The 20,937-nt window shown below is 34.8% G+C and overlaps 1 protein-coding gene across 1 annotated transcript; it reads left to right on the top strand.

The window, feature by feature from the left end:
• The first annotated feature begins 4,755 nt into the window (after positions 1 to 4,755).
• LOC134272924 (uncharacterized) lies at positions 4,756 to 11,445 on the top strand. Its single transcript, XM_062755102.1, has one exon. The coding sequence runs from the start codon at positions 4,756 to 4,758 to the stop codon at positions 11,443 to 11,445; it is 6,690 nt and encodes a 2,229-aa protein (XP_062611086.1).
• The last annotated feature ends 9,492 nt before the right edge of the window (positions 11,446 to 20,937 follow it).

The raw sequence follows: 20,937 nt of genomic DNA, 5'->3' as shown, positions 1-20,937 counted from the left end.
TATATATATATATATTTTTTTTAGGAAAAAATTTAAATGATATCTTTATCTCAATCCATGATATACTCTTAATTTGTCTATATAATTAATACATGTAACATCCTGCGTGATGTCATAGGACACAAATATCATTGTCTAGACGGAGCTTAGTCAGGGCCCCATCCCTGGCAACTGCCTTATTTTTTTCTAGTTAGTCGATTTTTTGTTATAGATTAGGTCTGGGAAATAAATTGTTAAAAAAAAAAAATCTTTTTTAAATTGTTAGAACTGTAATATACATATATACCAGATTAGAATTTCGTGGTGTGCTGGTGCACAAGGGTTCTAATATATAGGAGTTATTGGACATTCTGAAAAAGACAATTACATACAATTACTGTAAACATCTATATAAATAAATAATAATATACATTACACTGTCTAAAATATTTTAGATATTTATAAGAAGAAACTTACTTTTTCAATCAGTAAGTAGAACAATACTTTTTCAAGAAACGCACAGGAATGTGTTGTGTATGTTTCGAATTTACAGTTTTCAAGCTGGCAAGCGGTGGTACCTCTATAGGAGTGTAATATTCTCTGAAGGTATATTAAACAAACAAATTTCTTTGAAAGTATTGCCCTATATATGAACAATTTTAATCCCCTACTCTAAAGGATGCTCTGTGCCAAGTTTCACATTGGCTAAATTTTAGACAATGATAATGGGTAATTTCTTTTAATTTACTGGTACCTTTAGCTCAAATAGGGTAATAATTATGCAACAGGCAGAACTCGCAGATTTAGTGCTTTATTGACCATGAAATACGACTGGACATCTCTTCAATCTTGTTTTTGAAAACTACATGCATGTACATGTCCTGTGTACTGATTTCCTTGGAATCATGCACATGTATATGCCTTAGTTGTATATGCCAAAATAGCAGCTTTCCATACATTATACTGTAAACATACACATACAAGATCTTATATTGCTGCTGAAAACAGGGGGTCTTTATCATTACCATTAGAATAAGTAAGTCTAAATTTCGAAACGGAAGACCTTAATAAAGAGGTCAACATGCAACACAAACAAAATATTAAACTGAAAAATAACATTTATTCCAATATGCATATTTCTTTTACAAAATCCTTTCACTTGAAAAACTGAGAGCAATTAATATGTTCAATTTGTGGATTTATGTTATCAAATCAAAATTTAAAATTGATACATTGTGTATTTAAAAGTAGTTTTTATGAACCAAAACTTGACTTTTTAAATTTCACTATGCTGTTTATTCCTTGTTATATCCCAACAGGTGCTCTTCTGGGAAAATCATGGTCATGTTTGGTATCAAATTTCAGAACTCAGATGAGTCACACCTATCTAAAAGAAATTGATTTTTTTTTTTAAATTATAATTCTTTGACTGATAAAAAGTAAGTGCAATTCATGAGATAATTAGACTATCAAATTAAGTTCAAAGATATTGTCACATTTACTGTGTTTATCTGTAAAATTACTCTTTTATCAAATAAGGGTACTTACACAAACAAAAAATGGATGCGCGGGTTGATATATATTTTTTGACTGATTTTGATATGAAATGACATAAATAATAATTCCCTCAAATAATAAGGAATTGTAGGTGTACTTTTAAGATAACATAGTAGTGCAAAGTAATAATGCACTAGTGCGTTTAGGATAATGTTCTAGTGCGTTTATGACAACATGCTAGCACGAGGTGACAATGTGCTAGCATGTTAGAAACAATATACCAGCACACTGTTTACAACATGCTGTCAAGCTAACACACAATATATTGTTTATAGTTGTGTTAGCATGATGTTGTGTTTTGTGCTATTACAGCAGCTTGTTGTTTTCAGCTGCATTGGAGTGGCAGCTTTTTGAAAACAACATGCTAGCACATTGCTACTTCAAAGCACATTGTTTCTTACATGCTGTTAAATTTATGCCAATTGCCTTATTAGAACACCATAATTTTTATAATCGGCAAGCCAAAATTTTTGTCTAATTAAGTACTTTTTCAATAATATATTGGTAACATTTTTTAATTACAACATAGTAATTAAGTTCATGTACTGATGTAGTTAGCATGTATGAAATTGAAAACTACCCATTGATTAAGGTATCGATTAAGGTTTTTTATTTCATTAAAAAAATTAAGAAGTTTAACCAGACTTTCTTTACATATTTTATTAGGTATTCAAGTGATGCATTCACTTACAGCCAAAGTTTTACAAGAAAGCATCTAATTTGGATGTAAATAATTGTTTTCATTTTCTTTGATTAAATACAAAAAATTCATATAAAATAATTTAGAGCCAATATCGGCCTTCTAATGCTTACGCTACTGTTTAAAAAAGATGACTCAAAGATCTATAAAATAAACAAGTATAAACTGATAAAACGTCAGAAATACTCAAGCTGTAGAAAGTAAATTAAGAAATACAATGTATCATTATATCCTAAAATGGTTTTAAGATAAGGCTATACATTTTGAGTTCTATCCTCTGTTGAATAAACTACATGATTGTATATGTTCATATATTGAATTTTATTAGAGAAAAACATTATTAATCGTACTTAATTACTTTTTAAGATGAATTTACGTGACACACTTCCAGGAATATGTTATAGAGCATAGTAACGTTTCCGTTTCTTAATGAAATATTTTTTATGTAGACATTTAGTATACATGTACTACGTTTTTTTTAATTTTTGCTTAATGACGTACATCTCATTCAATACATACATCAATTAAGATAGCTTGCTAAAAGCCTGTAGAAAAAGTTTTCAAAGTGAAAGGTGGCTTGAGACGATGGGGTTCATCTATCTGAGCGGGATGTCCAATGCATATTCGGTAAGAACCAAAAGAAGTATAAATTTTCCGGTACCAAAGCTTAATACGAGAATTTAACATTAATTTTGTGCTTTTATTAGCTCTTCTGAGCCAAAGGCTCAAAGAGCTAATGCTATGGCCATGTGTGCTGTGTGCGTTAACTTTTTAGAATATTGGTCATAACTCAAGAATCTCCTGGCCAATTATTATCAATTTGTCACAGGGTATCCTTGGCCCAAGGGCTACCATTTATACCAAAATAAGGGTTGGGACCCTAACACAAGGGGAGATAATCAGGAAAACAAAATCAAAAGTACTAGTTGCTAAAAAATCTTCTTCTCCAGAACCGCCAGGCAGATTTTTACCAAACTTACACACAAGGAACAGGATATGTTTAAGATTAAAAATTGTTCAAGGCATGACCCTGGGGCAAAGGGCGTAGTCTCAAGGTCTTTTTAAAGTTGACCTAAATTTACAATTAATAAAAATGTTTATATTTTGCTTACTATAAGGACTAGGATCATCAAATCTTGTAAGTTGATGCATCTTAGGACTTCACATCATGTTAACTCAAAAGTAGGTCACGATGACCTACTTTTTTAATTTTGCAGGCATTTGTTTTCAAATTGATTTGAAGGCATATTTTGGACACTTTAAGGCCTATGATCATGAAACTTAGTCAGTTGATGCATCTTGGGTCCTTGAACAATGTCAACTTAAAAGTAGGTCACCGTGACCTACTTTTTGCACTTTATGACTTAACCTTTTTAAAACATTTAATCCCATTATTTCAGGCACTGAAAGGGTTAGAATCATCAAATCTTGTATGTTGCTGCATCTTGGGACCTTAAAACATACTTAAGAAAAAGAAGGTCACTGTGACCTACTTTTAGAATTTTGCAGGCAAATGTTTTCAAATTGTTTAAAAGGCATATTTTGATTACCTTCAGACCTAAAATCATCAAACTTGGTCAGGAGGTGCATCTTGGGACTCTGAAAAATGTCGACTAAAATATAGGTCACGGTGACCTACTTTCGACATTTTATGGCTATATTTAAGTATCTTAGGTATTTATTGGCTAAGAATCATCAAACTTTGTGAGTTGATGCATCTTGGGTTTTCGGAGAGTGACGACCAAAAATTAGGTCACGGTGACCTACTTTCAACATTTTATGGCTATATTTGAGTATCTGCGATACTTACTGGCTTAGAATCATCAAACTTTGTCAGTTGATGCATCTTGGGTTTTCAGAGAGTGACGACCAAAAATTAGGTCACGGTGACCTACTTTCGACATTTTTATAGCTATATTTAAGTATCTCCAGTACTAACTGGCTTAGAATCATCAAACTTTGTCAGTTGATGCATCTTGGGTTTTCGGAGAGTGACGACCAAAAATTAGGTCACGGTGACCTACTTTGGACATTTAATGGCTATATTTAAGTATCTCTGGTACTTATTGGCTTAGAATCATCAAACTTTGTCAGTTGATGCATCTTGGGTTTTCGGAGAGTGATGACAAAAAATTAGGTCACAGTGACCTACTTTCAACATTTTTATGGCTATATTTAAGTATCTTCAGTACTTACTGGCTTAGAATCATCAAACTTTGTCAGTTTATGCATCTTGGGTCTTCGGAAAGTGTCAACCAAAAAGTAGGTCACGATGACCTACTTTTGAATATCTCAGGTAATTATTGGCTTAGAATTATCAAACTTAGTCAGCAGATGCATCTTTAGACTCTGAAATATGTCGACTAAAATGTAGGTCATGGTGACCTACTTTCGATATCTTATGGCTATATCTAAGTATTTTCGGTACTAATTGGCTTAGAATCATCAAACTTTGTCAGTTGATGCATCTTGGGTTTTCTATGTCAGCTCCTCCCGGTAATTTTCCGGGGCTTGGTTCTATGGGGTTTCCACCTAAAGAGGAAAAACCCCTGGCCAGGGTGCAGGCCTCACTTCGAGTGAAAATGCATTCACCTGCCCCGAGGTTGCCACCTCCTCGGGGAAGTCGTCTGTTTGTCCGTAACGAGGACAAGGCACCGTCCCCTGACTCCCCACCGTGGGTTTGTGCTCCACCGAGGGCACCTGGATCGGACATAGTGCATATGTCTGATCCAGCAGGTCAGGCGCAGCTGGATACCTCCAGGATGGAGGAGACCAGTAGAGTATCAAAAGATGAGGGCTTTTTAACTGATATTAAAACTGAGTCTGAACGAATATTGAAAGGAAATTTGAATGAATACAATATAGAATCTGAAATGAGAACTTATGAGCAAGAGAACAATGAGAATCATACTGTTTCAGAGAATGGTTTTGAAGAGAAAAATAATAGAAGAAATGAAGATCACTTTTGTCAGAATAAATCTGAAATACCCTTTTCAGTTCAGGGCTCTTTTCATCAAGCTCATCCTATGTTTGAAGAGAATGCTGGAACACAGTGTGTTGCTAATTGTTTGGCAGGATTAGCTTTTCACAAATTTAAGAATGCAAAGAGCTGGACAACAATGGATATGGACAGAGTTTTAATGACAGGTGATGAACTGTACACATACTTGCAAAGAAGCTCATCAATCACTGATAGGTATTTGCTTGTAGAGGAATTACCACAATTCTTTGAATGTTTTAACCGATCATATCAGTTTCATGCAAATCAGACGTATGCAAGTGTCATTTTGGCAAATGATGGAATAAACTATGCAGAGTTTAATTCACTTCCACTAGATGAAGCACTTCAGGTTGCCCTTTCAGACAGTGATGGCTGTTTTGTATGCTTTGGTGGAAATACAATGCTTATAGGAGTGACAGGAAGTGGTTTCTTTGCTTTTGACTCTCATTCTAGATCTTCAGATGGAATGATAAGTGTAACTGGAAGGAGCACAAGAATTTTACTTCAGAATGTTAGTGAAGTGTATTCACATCTTCTAGGTCTTGCATTTTCAATGGGATATACAAAAGGTGTTGAATGTAACTTGACTGGTGTGTGTTGCAAGATGGGTGATATTGCAAATGTTAGTGAGTTATTAGAGATAGATGAAAACATTGATAGAAAATCTCAAGGGTCAAAGTTATCTTTGGAGACCACACATGAAACAGGCGATGCAGATGATGATTTGATTTTTATTGGAGATGAGCAGTTACAATTTACCTTTATTCCCTTAAGTACAAACTTTAAAAAAGCCCTTTGTGAAATTTTGAACATTCCATTCTCTAGCATTGGAAATTCTGGCGACGTCAATTGTTTTAGAACTAATATTTCACAACCATTAATTGAAAAGGAAATAATAGGAGATGGGAATTGCTTCTTTAGAGCCATTTCATTCAGTCTTGCAAATTCAGAAGATTTCCATTATGTTATACGCCATGCTGTCTGTGAGCATATAATGGAAAACAAAGAGCTATTTAAACCATTCTTAAGAGATGGCGTACAGTCCGTAGAAAGTCACCTGTCTTCCACACAAATGTCACAGGGAGGTACTTGGGCTACTGAGGTTGAAATATTTGCAACAGCTCATCTTCTAAACATTGATATATACACTTTCTCTAGAGAATGTTGGTTAAGGTTTTTAGTTGCTGAAGTAGATCCTGGTTTGCAAAGCAAAACTGAAGCAATTTATTTGAATCACTACCAGCAGAACCATTACAACGTTGTACTGTCTGTTAATGGAGAGGAAATTGACTTAGCACCACGACAATGGTTTAAAACTTCTCAAGAGTATGAAAAGCGATACCAAAACCGAACACGTATGCAGGTGGAAAGGCAATCTAGAACAGAAAAACGGGGAAGTGTTAGTGCAGTCAAGAAACGAAATGAATCTTTAAGACAGAGATATGAGGAAGATAAAGAATTTAGAGAAAAGAAACTGAAAAGATCTTTCTTAAAGTATTCAACAGATGATGATTACAGGGAAAATGTCAAGAAGAGAAGTATTGATAGATATGCAATAAACGATAAGCAGAGGGAAGATGTAAAAAGAAGAAGTATTGACAAGTATGCAACAGATGTTGATCACAAGGAAGATGTCAGAAAAAGAAGTATTGACAAGTATGCGACAGATGTTGATCATAGGGAAAATATCAAGTGGAGAAGCATTAACAAGTATGCAACAGATGACCAACATAGAGAAAAGGTCAAAGCAAGTAGTAAATTGAAATACAACTCAGATGAAATGCACAGAATTCTAGTCAATACTTCAAGTACAGAGAGATACAGGGAAAATGAGAATTTCCGAGAAGCAAAGCTTCAAACCGCAGCGAAAAAGTACAAAAGTGATGAATCGTTCAGGTCAAAAATTAAAGATGCAAGTCGACATCAATATGATTCGAATGCAGAGACGAAAATGAAAAAGAAAGAGATGGTAAAAAGTCGTAGAAATGCTGAAACAGCTAGATTAGAAAACCAGGAAGAGGTGGTAAAAGTATTTAAAGAAAATGTTGTGCAAGGCATTGACTATTCGTGCTGTTGTTGTGATCGGCTACTGTTTCGGAATCAAGTTCAAAGATGCGAACGGAAAGCATATGCCAAAACTGAGCAGGCAGCAAGTGTTGCAGACTTGTGTATTCAAGATAAGTACTGTCACGAATGTATAGAATCATGTCCAAAGGATTGCATTAAATCAACGTTATGGATTTGTTATACTTGTCACAGGAAAATCTTAAGCGGAAATTTTCCAGCAGAAGCTGCAGCGAACAAAATGGCTTTGGAAGATATTCCAAAGGAATTACAAGAATTGAACAGCCTTGAGAAACACTTGATTGCAATACATATACCTTTCATGAAAGTCATAAATCTTCCTCATGGTGGTCAGAAAAATATCCATGGGCCAGTTGTATGTGTACCAGCTGATTTGAAAAAAGTTACAAGTTTACCGATGAGACCTGGAGAAGATCATTTACTTAGAGTAAAACTAAAGAGGAAGTTGAATTACAAAGGGTACAGCGAGTACCAGTTTGTTGATCCAAAGCACATATGTGAGGCATTGAAGTATTTAAAACTTAACAATCAATGGTATGAAGATGTAGCAGTTGATACAAACTGGAAAGGGCAAATTGAAGATGTAGAAGAAATTTTGGAGGTTGGCGATTCACTATCAGAGGATGATGATCAGCAGCCCAGTGTGTCAGATTCTTGTCTACAACCTGTTGATATTGGTCAGGAGGTTCTTGATCATTACTTCGATGATATATATGACATTGCTCCAGGAGAAGGCAATAATCCAGTTAGGATGTTACAGGAAGAAGGGAATGAGGCAAAAACATTTCCATACCTTTTCCCAAGTGGGCAGTTTTCGTGGAATGACAACAGAGAAACACGAATAACACTATCAAGATACTACAACAATCGTCTTATGAATACAGACGCGAGATTTGCGAAAGACAGTAATTACATTTTCTTCAGTCAGTTTATGTCTGATTTAAATCAAGTTATAGAGAAGACGCAGATATCAATAAGGAAATCAATCAGAAGAATAGGAAATGACCAAGAAGTGACAGCAAATATGGTACAGGACCCTGAAGTACTTTCGAAGTTGATGAAAAATGACGAGGCTTTACGATTCATGCAGCCTATACGAGGAACACCAGCATACTGGTCAGCTGCACAAAAGGATCTGTTTGCTATGCTTAGACAATTAGGAATACCTACTTGGTTTTGTTCCTTCTCTGCTGCAGAACATAGATGGAATGATGCGGTCACTACAATATTGAAACAACAGAATGATAACAGAGATGCTTGTATGTTAGACTGGTCTGAAAAGAATGAGGTACTGAGAAGTAATCCTGTCACTGTTGCCAGAATGTTTGAGCATAGATTTCATGTGTTTCAGAAAGATGTAATATTTTCACCTTCAGAACCAATTGGAAAAGTGTCTGATTTCTTCCAAAGAGTCGAATTTCAACAAAGGGGATCACCTCACATGCATTGTTTATATTGGATAGAAAATGCACCAAAACTTAATGAAGATGGAGAGGATGCCGTTTGTAATTTCATAAACAAATACGTGAGTTGTACCGTGCCCTCCGAGGAAGAAGATTTGGAGCTGAGGAACATTGTCTTAGCAGTGCAACAACACAGCAAAAATCATTCAAAGTCATGCCGAAAGAAGGGCACAGAGTGTAGGTTTAATTTCCCTAGACCACCATCTGTATCCACATTTATCAACTCTCCACTTGAAGAAGAAGATGAAACTGAGGCTACTGATTTGCAAAAACAACAGTCCATCGCTAAGGAAATTCTATTACAAGTTTGGAATGAAGTGCAAGATGAAGCAAATAAATCGAAAACAACCGAAGATATTTTCAGTTATCTAGGATTGACGCAAACACAGTATGAGGAAGCTCATAAAAGATTAGCAAAAAAGAGAACTGTTGTTCTTGAAAGAAACCCATGTGAGCTCTGGATAAATCAATACAATCCATGCCTCTTAAAATGCTGGGATGCAAATATGGACATTCAGTTTGTTTTGGATCCATTTAGTTGTATTGTCTACATTATTTCATACATTTCAAAGTCTGAGAGAGAAATGGGAATGCTATTGAAACAAACAAAAATAGAAGCAGAAGAAGGCAACGAGAGTGCACGAACAACATTAAAGAAAATTGGTTCTGCCTATTTGAATCACAGAGAAGTGAGCACTCAAGAAGCTGTTTATCGCGTATGTAATCTGAAAATGAAGGAATGTTCAAGAAAGGTAGTGTTTGTACCAGTGGGTGATAATCCTACTCGTCTAACTAAGCCATTGTCTCAGCTAAAAAGAAATCAAACGAAGATGAATGATGGAAATGTTGAGGATGACGATGAAGAGGATGATATTTGGATGACAAATGTAGTAGAAAGATATGAAAATCGACCAAATGATCCATCCTTTCCAAATATGTGTTTGGCAGAATTTTGTTCTGATTTCAGAATACTTGCAAAATCACAGGTTCCAAAGACTCAAAACGACAACGTGTTTGAACTAAAGAACTCGAAAGGTTTTGTCCAAAGAAGAACTCGTACAAAGTCAGCTGTAATAAGATACCCTAGATTCGATCGGGAGAAAATGTCAGAGAAGTATTACCAATGTCTGCTACAGCTTTTCTTACCTTACTCTACACATACGCAGTTGAAACCTCCTGGGTTTGACCTTTATGAAGCATTTTATGAAAATGGATATGTACGAATGACAGGAAAGAAGAAAGTACAGTCAGTAAAATCAATTGTTGACAAAAACAGAACACGCTTTGCTCAAAATGAAGATATCATCGCAGAGGCATTGGAAACTTATGAAAATATCGGAGAGCCAGAAGATGCTTGGGCAAATCTCTGTCCAGAGACAGAATTAATGAGACAAGAATGTTCTGCAAAGAGATGTATAGGTCTGGATTTGAATGATACAGAAGAGCTACCAGACATGCAAACAGAAAGCAGTTCAGATGTTCTTTACAGTGTTCAACAGAATACACAATCAAGGGAGGAGACAATGCAGATTCTTCAAAGTTTAAATGAGACACAAATGAAAGTATTTTACTTAGTACGGGAATGGTGCCTGCAAAAAATCTTTGGAGAGAAAACTGATCCACTGCATATATTTATGACAGGTGGAGCAGGAACAGGCAAGAGTCATCTTATCAAAGCCATACATTTTGAAGCATCACGAATTCTAGGGAAAAAAATAACTTCTCCTGACAGTGTTTCAGTATTACTGGCTGCATTTACTGGGACAGCTGCATTCAACATTGGAGGAAATACGATCCATCATTTATTTTCATTGCCCAAATATATGTCTCTGCCATATGAACCATTGAAAGAACAGAGTTTAAGTGAAATGAGAGTTCAAATTGGAGATCTGCAAATACTGGTTATTGATGAAATTTCCATGGTATATAAAAGATTATTATACTACGTTCACGAGAGACTTGTGCAGATTAAAAAATCCAAGGAGCCCTTTGGAGGAGTGTCAGTAATTGCAGTGGGAGATTTCTACCAACTTCCTCCTGTAAAACAGCGTAAAGATGAAAGACTGTATAAAGACAATGCTCTTTATCCTGTTGATTATTGGGTAGACTTTTTCAAAGTAGTGGACTTGACTGAAATTATGAGACAACGTGAAGACATTCCATTTGCAACAGCACTGAATTCACTTCGGACTAGACTAGTAAAACAACCCCTGGAAGAGAAAATAAGTTCCATCTTGAATGACTGTGTAAGAGAGGGACCAGAAAATGTTCTCCACGTCTACGCAACAAATGACGAAGTCAATTCGTATAATTTGTCAATGCTCAGACGTACTTGTTCTGACCTTGTCGAGATTGATGCTCAAGACTTTTCGAAAGATAGAACAACAGGCAAGCTAATTTTAAGAAGTAAACCAATAACAAGGTCCAAAACAGACAATCTTTCTAGCAGTTTGCTATTGGGTATCAATGCAAAAGTTATGCTGACAAGAAACTGTAACGTAGATGATGGCCTTGTAAATGGAGTAATGGGGCAGATCTCTCATTTTGTGTATAGCCAGAAGCATGATGCAAACACTGTTGTTGCAGTAGCAGTAATATTTGACAATGTCAATGTTGGGAAAAAGTCTGGAAAAAAACAAATAATGGGAATATTGTTTTAATTGAAAGAGTTCAAGAGGAAATACTAGAACATAAAAAACAAAATGTAGTTCGACATCAGTTTCCACTACGCTTGTCGTGGGCATGTACCTCTCACAAAGTACAAGGAATGACAGTGGACAAGGTTGTAGTCAATTTAGATAAGACATTCTCTCCTGGTCAAGGGTATGTAGCTTTGAGTAGAGTGACGTCAAAAGAAGGATTATTTATTGAAACAAACGATTTGGAATCATTACAGAAGAAGATCTACGCTGACCCCGAAGTTAAATCAGCTTTGGAAGAGATGCCAAAATTAGATCTTCCTAACTTTGATCAGTTAGAACAAGGCATAACAATTTTCCTTCACAATATTCAAAGTCTTAACAAACATTTTGAAGACTTACAAAAAGATATTCGATTTAGGAATGCAGATATAATCTGCCTAAACGAAACTTGGTTGAGATCTGAACAAAATGTTAGAAAATTTACAATAGAGGGATTTAGTTTTTACCAAGTAACCAGAGAGGATGCATATGATGCCAGCAATGCTAACTTCTCACAGTTGGGTGCATCAAAAGGTGGAGGTGTGGCTGTCTACATTAAAGATACTGGACAAGAAAATGCTGCATCTTCTCTTCCTGTGAAGAATGTGGAGGCCATTTGTGTGAAATGTCTCTTAAAAGATATGGTAGTTTTAACTGTCTATCGGCCAAATTCTTTGGATGCTACTCAGTTCTTAGTACAGTTTGAGAAAGTAGTTAAATATTTCAGGTCACAGTATAGGTTTTTTATCTGTCTTGGAGACTTCAATGAAGATGCGAGATCTATAGGAGTTATTCAGACATTCATGCTTAATCAAGGTTTTAAGCAAATGGTTGATTTTAATACCACAGAAGGGGGAACTATTCTTGACCATGTATACCTGTCAAAATCTTTACAGGCAAAAGTGGAAAAGGTACCGACATATTACAGTTACCACGATGCATTAATTCATTGGATGTAGAAGAAGGATATGGATATAACGAACAGTCTGATCACTCAAATAAGGGGCCCAGATCGAGAAACCAAAAGAATCATCTATAACTCTTTAACTATCTTTTTATGACGGCGAGCTGACCTCGATGGTTATCTAGCTGTCATCCAATCTCAGAATTTTTATGAAACCGAATGTGTCAATAAATCCATCCGCAAAAGAAAAAAGCAAGAGCAATACATCAATATCATGGACAATGCTCACAATGAATAATAATGTAATACTATAATTGCATCAATTATATCTACATTGAATCTTGGCGCAAACCGCAGATATTTTGTATATTTTCACACAAGTAAAACGCGATACTGTTGCGGATAAATTTCTAAAGAAAAGCAGTGTGTCGAATGACATAACAGTTCGAAACTATAAACACGTGATAGATAAAACGTAACAAGTCGTTGAATACCCCGGTAATCAACACAATTACAATGATATGAACACCAAAAGACTAAAAACGTTAAATTTCAATCTTCAATTTTAGCATTTTAAAGAAGATAAGGGGAACAAGGCGGGCAGAATGCCTATAGCGTTGGATATTAAGAAATAATATTCAATATGTGAATTGAGTATTTAAATGACTTCTCATTATTAACAGTTATGAAATTATGAGGAAAAATCATGTTTTTGAACACCAAAAAATGTATATTTTATTGCAAACTTTTAGGATTATCTTTTAAAAAAAATGGAGTGAAGACCACTCATATTGAAAAATTTTGTTAAAGTATGAGAAAATGATCGTTTTTGTTCATTTTAGCATGTTGTATGCTTTCTTATAGGCAGATATTTTCAGTCTTGGTGAGATTTTTGTAAATTGTAAAGATTTTACATTAAGTATACTTTAACTTTAGATGAAATATAAAAAAATTGGATATACACTGTAATTGATAATAATTTTTTCACTTCTTATCCGTCACATTATAGGCAGTTTGTCCGCCTTATCCACCTATCTTCTTTATAACATTTTTTTTTAAATTGCAATGGAAACAAATGACTTTTTTTTTTTTACTGTTTTCGACCTCCTTTCCACCGTCTCGTATTCTGAATACGAAGCCTGATCATAACTCCAAGACGTAGCAGAGACAAAATTGTAGTTAAGGATATCCGAACTTCAGCCAGGAAGGATAACTCCAAAAATTAAAATTTAATTTGAAATGCATCAAAATGGAGCTTGATTAAGATGCAACAATTTTCATTTTATTAATCTTTATAATATTCAAAGATTTTCGAATTTTTAGAAAAGGTCTTATAAAAGTTGACATTTGTACCCTATAAAAGAAAAAAAAATAAATAATACAGTTTTAGGGAAATAGATTTTCTTGAATCCAGCCTTTGATACCAATGATTATTAGCATGATATGAAATAAAAAGTGATTTGTGGTGTCTTGCAATAATAGCAAAAGCCTTTTACACTATGTATAATAGAATACATGACGGAAATAAAAGACCAAAAATACCAAATAAGTATAAAAATATAAAATAAGTATAAAAGAAATGACAGTTTATCTGTATGCCTGGATGGATATCTATCGTTTTTTAACCTAAAATATATTCGTTGATCAATTTGCAATTAGAAAATGCATTGCTGATATTCTAATTCGCTTTAAATTTTCTGGTAAAATGTTGGATATTTGACAATTTTCACTATAGATATAGAATATGATTAACTTAATCTTTAACTTTAAAGAAATACTGTGGATAAATTTACATAACTTTGTGGATTCAGAGAATTCTTATGAGTATTTCTGATTTCTCAGCTGCTAATTTTATAAACCTGAGGATCGGATTACCTTAAGTGCAGTAATTAAAGCAATGCCCGTATATTCAGTTCGAATATTATTTTGTAATATATTTTTTAAATCCTTCGTTGTTCTTCAAGTGATTGAAAAGACATCTTAGAAATTAAATTCTAAGGATATGGGTGAACATGTTTACTTTCGACGGTGTCTAGCTCATTCCAACCCCATTCTATTTGGACCAGGGCAGAAGGACTCAAATTGTAAAAGGCTCAAATTTGTAATCGTAACATTTTGTTAAATAAGGATCATATTTTACTTTATTAGGGGCCAAAATGCTAATCTTTGATTCTTTATATCTCCTAAGGAGGAAAAACTTTAAGCAGTATTGAGTAATGAGATGTTCAAATTTGTATTCTAAACAAAATACAATCATTCATTTCAAATCTTTTTTTATAAAAACGTCAAATTAAGGACTTTAAGGGCTGATTCCTATAGATTTTTATTCTGTAAAGTTCGAAAAATAAAAGAAATTTCAGAATGGCTCTTGGTTATAAAACCATTCTTTAAATAAAAAGCCTTCTCATTTGATATGAAGATAAAGGGTATGACCTCCCAAATAGAGGGCCCAGCTAGACGGGCTCAGAGTTATTTGATAATTTTATATAAATTAAAATATTTACCCGGTAAATTGAATGAAAGAAGTCTTGATATCATAATCTTTGATATCTTAATCAGAGTCAAAATCATATCTCATCGATTGATTGATTGATTGTATATTGTTTAACGTCCCTCTCGAGAATTTTTCACTCATATGGAGACGTGGCGCCACCACTTGCCGGTGGAGGGCTACAAATTTTGACCTATGCTCGGCACTCAGGGCCTTTGAGCAGTGAGGGATCTTTTTCGTGCCAGCACCTACTGCGACACGGGGCCTCGGTTTATGCGGTCTCATCCGAAGGACTGGTCTCCACGTCCCGCAGTGGGATTCGAACCCGCGACGTAAGGATTGACTCCTTACTTCGCGACCCTAGAGCAGACGCTCTAACCACTGCGCCACGCGGGCGACCATATCTCATCGAAAAATCGGACGGAAGACCACTCGTTGCTCAAACGAGATCTCATCTAGTTATTAAGGTCTTCCGTCTTCAGCGGAAGACCTTCTTGTTATTCTTCGGTTTCTTTTTCACTTTTTTTTTCTTCTATATTATTATTCTTTTTTTTTTCTTACCGATTTTGTGCACGCGATTTCTCGAAAACGGCTCGATGGATTTCCATGAAACTTTCAGGACTTATGTAACATTACTTGAACCTGATACATATTTTTTCGATTTGATGACGTCACTTCCGGTTCGAAGATATTGTCGATTTTATGATTTTTTTAAGGGCCAGGTTGTCCGCAGACTTTCTAACAAATGGCTTTAGATAGAATTATGAAACTTTCAGACATGATAGTCCTAAGTCCATAGATATGTGTAAGGTATTTCATTTTTATTGGAGTGCCGCACGTCGGCGCTCGCGATGGCCCGAAAATAGTCCTCTCGTGAATTTCAAAATTTTTAGCACTTTTTCCACGATATCTTTTTACCTTGAAACATTTTTTCTAAAACATACAGAACAAAAGAAATGTAGAATTTCAAGATCTTTCAAATGATATCTCGGAAAAAGGGCTGGCCCTTAAAATTTAGGGCCCAGAGGGACCAAAAGCTTTTCCTTTATATCTCAAAAAGTATTGAGAATTTGTAATACATCAAAGAAGCAAATTTGTTCAAAATGTCAAGCTTAATCTATATGGGTCGTAAAAATACGTCCTGCGACGTCACTTCCGGCCAAACCGGAAGTAGTCAGAAAACGCGTATTTTTGCCGTTCTTGACAAGTTTTTGGGTAACATCTGTCACTGGAAGCATAAAAATAAATTTCACCTCCGTCGTCGTCACTTCCGGTCAAACCTGAAGTAGCAAAAAGGTTTATTTTTGCATTAATATACATGAACATAGATTTAGAGGATTTAAACCATTTTCGGATGCTTTTACACATTTTTGTATTAAATGAAAGTTACTTCCGGTCAAACCGATTTTGTGCACGCGATTTTTCGGAAACGCCTTAATGGATTTAGATGAAACTTTCAGGACTCATGTAACATTACTTGAACTTGATTCTTTTTTTTTTTCGTTTTCATGACGTCACTTCCGGTCCGGAAATATTGGCGATTTTATGATTTTTGAAGGGTCAGGTTGTCCGCGAACGTTCAAAAAATGGCTATAGATAGAAACGTCAAATTTCAGGTATGATAGTCCTAAGTCTATAGATGTGCAAAATGTATTTCATTTTTATCGGAAGTGCCGCACGTCGGCGCACGCTAGGGCCCGAAAATTGTCCTTTCGCAAATTTTAAAATTTTAAACATCTTTTCTACGATATCTTTTTACCTGGAAATATTTTGAAAAAATATATAGAACAAAAGAAGTGTAGAATTTTAAAATCTTTCAAATGATATCTCGAGAAAAGGGCTTGCCCCTAAAATTAAGGGCCTAGAGGGGCCGAAAATTTTTTCTTTATATCTCAAAAAGTACTGAGAATTTGTAATACGTCAAAGAAAAAAAGTTTTTCAAAATGTCAAGCTTAATCTACTGAAGCCGTCAAAATACGTCCGGCGTCGTCACTTCCGGACAAACCGGAAGTAGTCGGAAAACGCGTATTTTTGCATTTCTTGACAGGTTTTTTGTGTAACATATGTCTCTGGGAGCATTAAAATTAATTATTCGTCCCTCGTCGTCACTTTCCGCTCAAATCGGAAGTAGTCAAAAATAGCTTATTTTTTGCATTAATTATCGTACCTTTAGAGAAGTCTAACCATTTTTAGGCTTTATTTCTCATTTTTGTTAAAAATGAAAGCTACTTCCGGTCAAACAGAACGGAAGACCTACTCGTTGCTTTGCAACGAGCTTTGCTCTAGTTATTCTTTTTTTTCTTATTTATTCTCCGGTACTTTTTTGTCCGGAAGTGTTCTCAGAAACTGTTCACCCAACTGACCTAAAACCTTTTTAGGGTTAATAGGTGTGTAGTGTAGGTGTGTGGAACGAAAGTCATACGCATGCACGTGCGTGCGCGTGCAACACGTGAAATGACATATTCTTAATATAGCTATAACTTTTACATTTTTTAATGAAATGATTTGAAACTCATTATATAAAGATATATTAATAGTGTAGATAATGTGACACTGTCAAATTAGCACGAACTCACGCGCATCGCAGCACTGTTAAGGCTTACTATGAGAAATCAACGGAAAATAAAAGTGCAAAAACGGGAATTGTTTTTAAAATTGAATTTATTTTTATTCAGCTATTCTATTATCACAGAACTTAAATACTTATAGAAATAGCATAGTATAGTATACTCTGTACTGTATAGAGTTTGGTCCCATCGATGGACAGTCACGTGATGAACGCATAGTAGGTACACGGAATGTAGGTCAATAACAAATTTCAATATCGCAAGGGCATACCCTAATTGAAATTAAAAATTCAAGCTATTAATTGTTTTTGTATACTTTGTAGTTTCTGAAAAGTTCTGCTGCTTTGAATAGAATTCGCGTTTTAATACTTAAATGTTTAAGTAAATAGGCCAATGTCGAAATATATTAGACTTTTACCAAATATTTTGTGTACTTATAAAATCACGGCCTCGATTTAAAGAAAGCAGCAGCACTTTTCAAGTTAAGGAATATATCCTTTATCTATATTTAAAAAATGGTTCAGATCTATGCAGGGTATGCCCTTGCGAAAGTACGATTTTATGTGGCATCTCGATGTAAAATATACGTAACCTGTACATAAAACACGACATAATTGATAAAATACATTCTCTTTGTAGTTAATTAACAATCGCACTAAACAAAGGCTTTACCTTGGTATTAATTGACTATTTAAATCCTGTAAATAATAATCCGTTTAATAATAAAACGCATTTTTCATTGTTAAAATAATCCTCAATCTGCCTCTCACAGCACATGTAATACGTCATGTTTACCAAAATGACGTCATGTTTACAAGTTTATCGCGATCAGTGCATTGTTTATAACCAGCTGCATGGGATTTAACTAGCAAGTTTTTTTAATGCATTGATAAGTTTTATTGTTGTTTATTATGCTTATACAGTTAAAAGTTTCAAATTATTTCAATTTCGGGTATTATGAGAAATACATAAAAGTCATATTTTTGTGTTACGTCACAGTAAACTTTTCCCGTATAAATTAGGCCCCGCCCCCTTATTCAAGCCTTAACAATGTTGCGATGCACGTGCACTTCGCTCTGATTGGCTGAAACAAAAGTCACAATATCATTTCTGTTTTTTGACGAAATGCTTTGAAATTTAAAAAATAGTCATGAATTAGTATATTCTACAATATGATATAGAAAAAGTTTCATGAAATCACGCGCATGCACGTGTGCTGCAATCTGATTGGCTGAAACTTTAAATGACTATATCGCCTTTGTTTTCTGACGAAATGCTTTGAAATTTTAAACATAATCATACATTAGAATGTCCTGCAATATGATATACAAAAACATTCAAGAAATTACGCGCGCCGTGCACGTGTTCTGCGATCTGATTGGCTGAAACTTTAAATGATTATATCTCCTTTGTTTTTTGACGAAATGCTTTGAAATTTAAAACATAGTCATTCATTGGGATATCCTAAAAAGTGATATAGAAAAAAAAATCATGAAATCACGCGCATGCACGTGTGCTGCAATCTGATTGGCTGAAACTTGAATGACTATAACTCCCTTGTTTTCAACCAAACAGGATGGGATTCAGAACATAGATAAATATTAGGGACTTCTACAAGAAGGTATGGTCATCATGCACGTGCACGCACGTGCGTGCATTTGAAACGAGTGAAATTAGAAATACACTTGAATGAGTGATTTTTAATACTTTTGGACTGAATGCTTTCCTATATATAGCATATAACAGGGAATATGGCACTAAAACGGAGTTGGGGAGCGTTTGGGGAACATCTGTAACGGTTCCCGTTACAATTAGCACTAGTTATTATTATGTTCCCCAAACGGAGTTTGGGAACATATTGTTTTTACTCTGTTTCTTATTATGTTCCCCAAACGAAGTTGGGGAACATATTGTTTTTACTCTGTTTCTTATTATTAGGGTCTTCCGTCTTCAGCGGAAGACCCTTCTATTATTCTTCGGTTTCTTTTTCACTTTTATTAGGGTCTTCCGTCTTAAGCGGAAGACCCTTCTATTATTCTTATGTTTCTTTTTTACCTTTATTAAGGTCTTCCGTCTTCAGCGGAAGACCTTATTGTTTTTCTTAGGTTTCTTTTCCACTATTTTTAGGGTCGTCCGTCTTCAGCGGAAGACCCTTCTATTATTCTATTGTTTCTTTTTCACTTTTATTATTATTCTTGCCTTTTCTTCTTATAATTTTTGTGCAGAAGATTTCTCAGAGATGGCTCGACCGATTTACTTGAAATTTTCAGAGAAGATGTATCTTTATCTAAACCGTATACGTTTTTTTTCATTTTTTTGAAATTCACTTCCGGTCGGAAGTTATCGCCCTTTGATCGAAATTTAGAGGACCTCCTTGTCTGTGATGGAACTCAAAAATGACTCAAGCTAGACAGCTGAAATTTTCAGGGATGATAGAGGACATACTGCTATGTTGCACCTGGGTCAGGATATTTTCCGGAAGTGCCTAGTATGGAAGCTTGGTAGGGGTCAAAATTTAGGACACGATTCATGACTGATTTTTTGCGACATTTTGCATCATATCTTTTAAAGTGTAACTATTTTGTTAAAACACACTGAACAAAATTTGTGCAGAATGACAAGATCTTTAAAATGATATCAAGAAAAAAGTGATAACTCATCACATTAGGGGCCAAAAGGGGCTAAAAGTCTTTTTTCGATAACTCTTTAACAGTCAATATTGTGTTATACATTACTGAAGCAAAAATGTTTGTCTCAACATTTTACAACTATATATTATGATTTTAATGTCGTATAATACATGATTAGGGGCCAAAAGGGGCCAGAATGCTAAATCTTTGACGCTTTATATCTCCAAAGTAAGAGATATTTTGACAAGTAATATTGAACAAAAGATGTTCAAAATCATGTTCTGAACAATGTGCAACCTTTCATTTTTCGCTAAAAGTCCCCATTAGGGAGTTGAAGGGTTGGCCCCTAAATGTCTCTTTTGCAAATAACCCGAAAATGAAAAAGAATTTCTGAATAGTTGTTGAACAAAAAGAGTTCAAAATCCTAAAAGCCTCAAGATGAAATCAAGAAAAAGGGGCTGGGCACTCAAATTAGGGGTCAAAAGGGGCTAAAAGTCTTTTTCCGATAACTCTTTAACATTCAATATTTTGTTATACATTACTGAAGCAAAAATATTTATCTCAAAAATTTACAACTGTATATTATGATTTTAATGTCGTATATTACATGATTAGGGGCCAAAAGAGGCCAGAATGCTAAATCTTTGACGCTTTATATCTCCAAAGTGAGAGATATTTTGACAAGTAATATTGAACAAAAGATGTTCAAAATCATGTTCTGAACAATATGCAACCTTTCATTTTCCGCTAAATGTCCCCAATACGGAGTTGAAGGGTTGGCCCCTAAATGTCTCTTTTGCAAATAACCCGAAAACGAAAAAGAATCTCTGAATAGTTATTGAACAAAAAGTGTTCAAAATGCTTAGAGCTTTCAGATGA

Source organism: Saccostrea cucullata, unplaced genomic scaffold (genome assembly GCF_032062105.1).
Source record: "Saccostrea cucullata isolate Sc308-1 unplaced genomic scaffold, CSIRO_AGI_Scuc_v1 ctg7909, whole genome shotgun sequence".
Lineage (NCBI taxonomy): Eukaryota > Metazoa > Mollusca > Bivalvia > Ostreida > Ostreidae > Saccostrea > Saccostrea cuccullata.
Note: the sequence above shows the minus strand (reverse complement) of the source record. Positions and strands in the feature narration are given on the sequence as shown.

Excerpts from the sequence above, each read along its gene's own strand:
- LOC134272924 (XM_062755102.1), top strand. The coding sequence starts at position 4,756 with ATGGGGTTTCCACCTAAAGAGGAAAAACCCCTGGCCAGGGTGCAGGCC.